Raw genomic sequence first — 7,500 nt, forward strand, 5'->3', positions numbered from 1 at the left:
AACACACGTTTATGCTCCTAGAGGACACTTTAGCACACGTTTATGCTCCTAGAGGACACTTTAACACACGTTTATGCTCCTAGAGGACACTTTAACACACGTTTATGCTCCTAGAGGACACTTTAACACACGTTTATGCTCCTAGAGGACAGTTTAACACACGTTTATGCTCCTAGAGGACACTTTAGCACACGTTTATGCTCCTAGAGGACACTTTAACACACGTTTATGCTCCTAGAGGACACTTTAACACACGTTTATGCTCCTAGAGGACACTTTAACACACGTTTATGCTCCTAGAGGACACTTTAGCACACGTTTATGCTCCTAGAGGACACTTTAGCACACGTTTATGCTCCTAGAGGACACTTTAACACACGTTTATGCTCCTAGAGGACACTTTAGCACACGTTTATGCTCCTAGAGGACAGTTTAACACACATTTATGCTCCTAGAGGACACTTTAACACACGTTTATGCTCCTAGAGGACACTTTAACACACGTTTATGCTCCTAGAGGGCACTTTAGCACACGTTTATGCTCCTAGAGGACACTTTAGCACACGTTTTGGCTTCCAAGAGGGCACTTTAAAGCGTGTTAAAGCATGACTGCCCCCCCCCCCCCCCCCTCCGTGCACGCCTGTGGTGACAGTGAGTGTGAGCAGCGTGTTACCAGCTCCATGCGTCTGCGGCTGCTGTCCTGCTCCCTCTGGATCAGCTCCTCCATCTCCATCCTCATGTCCTGCAGACGCTGCTGGTAGTAGCGGGCGTTCTCTCTCTCCCGGGCCTCGGCCTGGGCGCTCTGCTCCAGCTCCTCCCCCAGACGCACCACGCTGTCCCTCAGACGCAGCACCAGCACCTGCACGGCATGGACGAGGGACAACGGTCAGACACTGCACTTGTGCATGGTGATGATGATGATGATGATGATGGTGATGATGCTGATGCTGATGATGGAGTGTATTCTCACCTCAAACCTCTTCACTTGTCCTCTCTGAAACTCCAGTTTGTTTTCCAGGTCACACACACGCGCCTCCTGTTTGCTGACGATGCTGCGCCCCACGGTGGACGCCTCCAGGAACTGCACCCTGGACACGCGCTGCTGCAGCTGCACACACACATATTTTAATGTGATTTTATTTGTGTTGTTGTGTTTTTAATGTTCTGTGTAGCACTTTGCTGTTTTTTTCTATTTGAATAAACTTGACTTGACTTCATTTCTTGTAACTCTACAGACGGGAACAGTAGAGACAATGAGGAGTTCTGTGCTTCTTCGGCATTAGACGCAGTAAACATACTGTAAATAAATACAATAATAATACATAAAAGTAACCACGGCAACCTGACACCATTCTACACCCAGTTTGATTAGTTTCATATCATCTACAGGTCGGCTGTGTCCCGTTAGTTAAGTTGTTGTTTTGATTTGTATTTATTCATATATTTGGTTTTAGAAAGTGAGATAAACTTGGAAATGACTCTAATGAAACGCGTAGGAACCCTGTTGAGTCCATTCCCATGTGACATGAACCTCTCAGCGCTGCGTTTATCTCGTGGTCGTGTCACGAAGCTCACCTCCTCCTGCAGAGCGTGCCTCTGCTTCTTCACCTCCTCCAGTTCAGCCTGCAGCTCCCGGATCTGAGCGATGTCACTGGAGGACTAAAGCACGGGACATTGGGCTTCAGGAGTTTAATAAAAGGAGCTGAAACAGAGCTAAAGACAGACACGTGTGAGCTGTACCTGAGCGATGAGAGCTTTGTGCTTCTTCATGAGCTCGTTGAGGTCCTCCTGGTCCTCCTCCAGCCTCTTCAGCAGGTCCACCTTCTCATGCTGCAGCAACGACAGCTGCTCATCCACCTGGAGAAAGAACACAGGTTTGGATTTACAGTTTTACAATTTCAGCTCGATCAAAACGCTGTTCTCTGCTGCAAAATCCAGATGAGTTTATGCTCCTAGACAACACTTTAGGACACATTTTGGCTCCTAGAGGGAACTTTAGCACACGTTTATGCTCCTAGAGGGAACTTTAGCACACGTTTTGGCTCCTAGAGGGAACTTTAGCACACGTTTAGGCTCCTAGAGGATACTTTAGCACACATTTTGGCTCCTAGAGGGCACTTTAGCACACGTTTTGGCTCTTAGAGGGCACTTTAGCACATGTTTGGCTCCTAGAGGACACTTTAACACACGTTTTGGCTCCTAAAGGACACTTTAACACACGTTTTGGCTGAGGACACTTTAGCACATGTTTATGCTCCTAGAGGGCACTTTAGCACACGTTTTGGCTCCTAGAGGACACTTTAGCACACATTTTGGCTCCTAGAGGGCACTTTAGCACACGTTTTGGCTCTTAGAGGGCACTTTAGCACATGTTTGGCTCCTAGAGGACACTTTAACACACGTTTTGGCTCCTAAAGGACACTTTAACACACGTTTTGGCTCCTAGAGGACACTTTAACGCATGTTTAGGCTCCTAGAGGACACTTTAACGCATGTTTTTGCTCCTAGAGGACACTTTAACACACGTTTTGGCTCTTAGAGGGCACTTTAGCACATGTTTGGCTCCTAGAGGACACTTTAACGCATGTTTTGGCTCCTAGAGGACACTTTAAATTGTGTTAAAGCACGCCCCGGTCTCAAAAGGGGGGTCCTGGGCCAGAAGCTAATGCTAATGCTAATGGGGGCCTTGGCATGTTCTGATATTTTGAAGTGTGTTTGTATACCTGCCGCCACACTCCCATGATGCATTGCACAGCTGCTTACATAGACAGTGAAAGGGAAGCTTATGTATTATTCAGGGCTCTTTTCACTCACCACGCTCTTCTGTCTGCAGATGTTCTCCAGCTCGATCTGAGAGTTCTCCAGCTCCTGGGACAGAGTCGACTGAACGCTGTCGGCCTCCAGGAGCCTCGCTTCGTTCTCCTCCAGCTGACGGAGAGAGAGAGAGACAGGTAGAGGACAGGTGACAGGTGAGTGTTCAGGACAAGGGAGTGTAGAGGACAGTTGAGTGAGAGAGGGAGAGAGAGAGAGAGAGAGAGAGAGAGAGAGAGACAGGTGAGTGTTCAGAACAGGTGAGAGTAGAGGACAGGTGAGTGTTCAGGACAGGTGAATGTAGAGGACAGGTGAGTGTTCAGGACAGGTGAGAGTAGAGGACAGGTGAGTGTTCAGGACAGGTGAGAGTAGAGGACAGGTGGGTGTAGAGGACAGGTGAGAGAAGAGGACAGGTGAGTGTTGAGGACAGGTGAGTGTAGAGGACAGATGACAGGTGAGTGTAGAGGACAGGTGAGTGTAGAGGACAGATGACAGGTGAGTGTTCAGGACAGGTGAGTGTAGAGGACAGGTGAGAGTAGAGGACAGGTGAGTGTTCAGGACAGGTGAGTGTAGAGGACAGGTGAGTGTAGAGGACAGATGACAGGTGAGTGTTCAGGACAGGTGAGTGTAGAGGACAGGTGAGTGTAGAGGACAGGTGAGTGTAGAGGACAGGTGAGTGTTCAGGCCAGGTGAGTGTAAAGGACAGGTGAGTGTAGAGGACGGGTGAGTGTTCAGGACAGGTGAGTGTAGAGGACAGGTGAGCGTAAAGGACAGGTGAGTGTAGAGGACAGGTGAGTGTTCAGGACAGGTGAGTGTAGAGGACAGGTGAGAGTAGAGGACAGGTGAGTGTAGAGGACAGGTGAGAGAAGAAGACAGGTGAGTGTAGAGGACAGGTGAGTGTAGGGGACAGGTGAGTGTAGAGGACAGGTGAGTGTAGAGGACAGGTGAGTGTAGGGGACAGGTGAGTGTAGAGGACAGGTGAGTGTAGGGGACAGGTGAGTGTAGAGGACAGGTGAGTGTAGAGGACAGGTGAGTGTAGAGGACAGGTGAGTGTAGGGGACAGGTGAGTGTAGAGGACAGGTGAGTGTAGGGGACAGGTGAGTGTAGAGGACAGGTGAGTGTAGAGGACAGGTGAGTGTAGAGGACAGGTGAGTGTAGAGGTCAGGTGAGGTTACCTGGCAGTGCAGGCGCTCTATCTGCTCCTTGCTGCCGTTGGACAGGTTCTGTCCCGGGTTGTCGACGGTGGACAGGAGCAGCTGGGCGTCGGCCAGCAGGGCGTGCGTCCTCTTCAGGTCTCTCCTCAGCTTCTTCTCCACGTCGAAGTCTCGATGTCCCACCTGCAGGACGACATCAGAGCTTTACGTCATTTTGTTGTATTTGTAGTTTTTTCCACCATTTCCTGTCTCTCGGCCAATGAAATCTCATCTTCAGCCTCTGATCCTGGATCAGGTCTCGGGGGCAGCAGCTCCAGCAGGGGACCCCAAACTTCCCTTTCCCGGGCCACATTAACCAGCTCTAACTGGGGGATCCTGAGGCGTTCCCAGGCCAGTGTGGAGATCTAATCTCTCCACCTGGTCCTGGGTCTTCCCCGAGGCCTCCTCCCAGCTGGACGTGCCTGGAACACCTCCCTAGGGAGGCGCCCAGGGTTCATCCAGACCAGATGATCCTGAACCACCTCAACTGGCTCCTTTCAACGCAAAGGAGCAGCGGCTCTACTCCGAGTTCCTCACGGATGCTGAACTTCTCCCCCTCTCTCTAAGGGAGACTCCAGACCCCCCTTAGATTATACACGTGCACAAACATTATACACATTTACACACTGGATTCAGGGCTCAGTGTCTTGCCTAAGGACACTTTGACATGTGGACCGGGGGAACTGGGGATTGAACTGCTAATCTCTCCAATAGAGGACGACCCACTCTCCCACTGAGCCACAGCCGCCCCAAGGTTTACACCTTGCTAATGGGCTTCATCAGGCGTCATCACATAAACAGGTTTTTAAAAACTTTACTGAAGGTTTGGACGAATAAACTCAGCTTCTCATGAAAGCCACAGGTTTGAGCTCTCAGATATTAAGAGCCAGAGCACTTGTTTAGTCGCCGTTGATGCTTCTGTTTCCAGACAAACTTCAGGTTAAAGGAGCTTATTCTCCAGGTGTTTCAGGCCTGAACGGGTCAAAGGGACGGTTCTCTCGTTAACCCTGAAACAGTTTCTGAAACAAAAGCGATGCTTCACTGTTAAAGAGTGCGTCTGTGTGCCAGCTTGGCCTCAGACCAGCTCCTGGCTACTCATCAGGTTGTCCAATTACATCCTGAGGGTGACAGAGAGGAAGTGCTAAATCAGCCGCCGACACCGCCGCCGCCGCCGCCGCCTCCTCCTCGCAGCATATGCTTGTTTTGTGGCGCCCGTAATGTAGAGATGACATTCATCAGCTCCAGAACACGAACGCACAACAATGATAATAATGATCTACGGTGTGAGAGTCGCCCGGTGCTCAATCACTCAGAGCCTGCAGGAATAAATGTTGTGTGTCTGTGTGTGTGTGTGTGTGTGTGTGTGTGTGTGTGTGCGTGTGCGTGTGTGTACCTGGTCACACAGAGTTGCTATGAGTCCTTCCAAGTCGTGCTTCTCATGAATCACCATCTGTTTCTCCTCGTACTCCTGCTCCAACTGCATCTCCAACTGCCTCAGCTACACACACACACACACACACACACACAGATGCACGCACACACACACACACACACACACACGCACACACACACACACACGCACACACACACGCACACACACACGCACACACACACACAGATGCACACAGGTTTTGAGTCTTTTTGTGGTGTTTTGTATCTTTTTGTGTTGGTTTTGCATCTTTTTGTGGTGGTTTTGTATCTTTTTGTGGTGGTTTTGTATCTTTTTGTGGTGGTTTTGTATCTTTTTGTGGTGGTTTTGCATCTTTTTGTGGTGGTTTTGCATCTTTTTGTGGTGGTTTTGCATCTTTTTGTGGTGGTTTTGCATCTTTTTGTGGTGGTTTTGCATCTTTATGTGGTGGTTTTGCATCTTTATGTGGTGGTTTTGCATCTTTTTGTGGTGGTTTTGTATCTTTTTGTGGTGGTTTTGCATCTTTTTGTGGTGGTTTTGTATCTTTTTGTGGTGGTTTTGCATCTTTTTGTGGTGGATTTGCATCTTTTTGTGTTGGTTTTGCATCTTTTTGTGGTGGTTTTGTGTCTTTTTGTGGTGGTTTTGTATCTTTTTGTGGTGGTTTTGTATCTTTTTGTGCTGGTTTTACATCTTTTTGTGTTGGTTTTGCATCTTTTTGTGGTGGTTTTGTATCTTTTTGTGGTGGTTTTGTATCTTTTTGTGCTGGTTTTGCATCTTTTTGTGGTGGTTTTGTATCTTTTTGTGGTGGTTTTGCATCTTTTTGTGGTGGTTTTGCATCTTTTTGTGGTGTTTTTGTATCTTTTTGTGGTGGTTTTGTATCTTTTTGTGGTGGTTTTGCATCTTTTTGTGGTGGTTTTGCATCTTTTTGTGGTGGTTTTGTTTCTTTTTGTGGTGGTTTTGTATCTTTTTGTGGTGGTTTTGTTTCTTTTTGTGGTGGTTTTGTATCTTTTTGCGGTAGCTCATCTTTTCTTTTCTCATCTCATCTCATGAATGTTGGATCTACAGCTCTGGATGCATCGGTTCAACAGTCAGCAGCAGTTGTTGAATCGGCATAATTTGTTCTAAAGCAGCACTTGAGTAAAATGTACTTTGCTTCATCTGTTTGGCCTTCAGCTATGAACGGAACAAAGACATGAATTCAACCGTTCTGTCCGTTGATTTATTACAGATATATATTTATTGCACTTCTCCCCTCTGCTGCTGTAGCGCTGAACATGCCCCCTCGGTGGGACTGATAAAGGATGATCTTATTCTGTGGACGTACCCGTCTCTGAGAGGACTTGTGAACGTCCTCCAGCTCCTCTTCTTTATCCTCCAACTCTTTCTGGTGCATCTGCTTCATCCGCTCCATCTCCATCTCAAAGCGCATGTGGATCTGTGGGAGGAGAGAAGAGGGGTGAGCCCGGAGCGGCGGCGGCAGCCAGAGACGTGACGGCGTCTGCGCGCACCTGCTGCTGCTGCTGTATCTTGGCGCTGAGCGAGGAGGTTTCCTGCGCCCGCTCCTCGGCCTGACCCTCCAGGAGGCGGAGCTGCTTCTTCAGGTCAGGCAGGGAATCAGAGGCGAGATCAACGGGCAGGCTGAGGTCGCGGATCTGAGCGCACAACTCATCCTTCTGCTTCTGCAGACGGCCCACCTCCGACTGGCTCTCCTACACACACACACACACACACACACACACACACACACACACACACACACACACACACACACACACACACACACACACACACACACACACACACACACACACACACACACACACACACACACACACACACACACACACACACACACACACACACACACACACACACACATAAACAATTAAAGGAGCATAACTGGACTGTTGGACTCTTTCTGTTCTTGTGTCATGACAGGTTTCCCATCATAAACCGTCCGTCAGATGTCACACATGCTGATGACTCCACACGTCTGTGACTCATCAGTCCGCGCCGTCATTTGCGTCTCTTTGCCGGCGCGATGACACATGAGTTATATGTGACATCTGTAATTTCCACAATAGATTT

At 48.7% G+C, this 7,500-nt stretch overlaps 1 protein-coding gene across 1 annotated transcript in view; it reads right to left on the reverse strand.

Annotated features, from left to right (window-relative positions):
- Window positions 1-7,500, reverse strand: part of myo18b (myosin XVIIIB) — a 43,070-nt gene that overhangs the window by 9,023 nt on the left and 26,547 nt on the right. Inside the window, 9 exon segments of the mRNA XM_083929758.1 lie at window positions 674-859; window positions 971-1,108; window positions 1,576-1,659; window positions 1,741-1,857; window positions 2,815-2,928; window positions 3,987-4,148; window positions 5,398-5,502; window positions 6,737-6,847; window positions 6,921-7,121. Coding sequence (XP_083785884.1) covers window positions 674-859; window positions 971-1,108; window positions 1,576-1,659; window positions 1,741-1,857; window positions 2,815-2,928; window positions 3,987-4,148; window positions 5,398-5,502; window positions 6,737-6,847; window positions 6,921-7,121 — 1,218 coding nt within the window.

This window comes from Echiichthys vipera, assembly GCF_963691815.1.
Source record: "Echiichthys vipera genome assembly, chromosome: 16".
NCBI lineage: Eukaryota > Metazoa > Chordata > Actinopteri > Perciformes > Trachinidae > Echiichthys > Echiichthys vipera.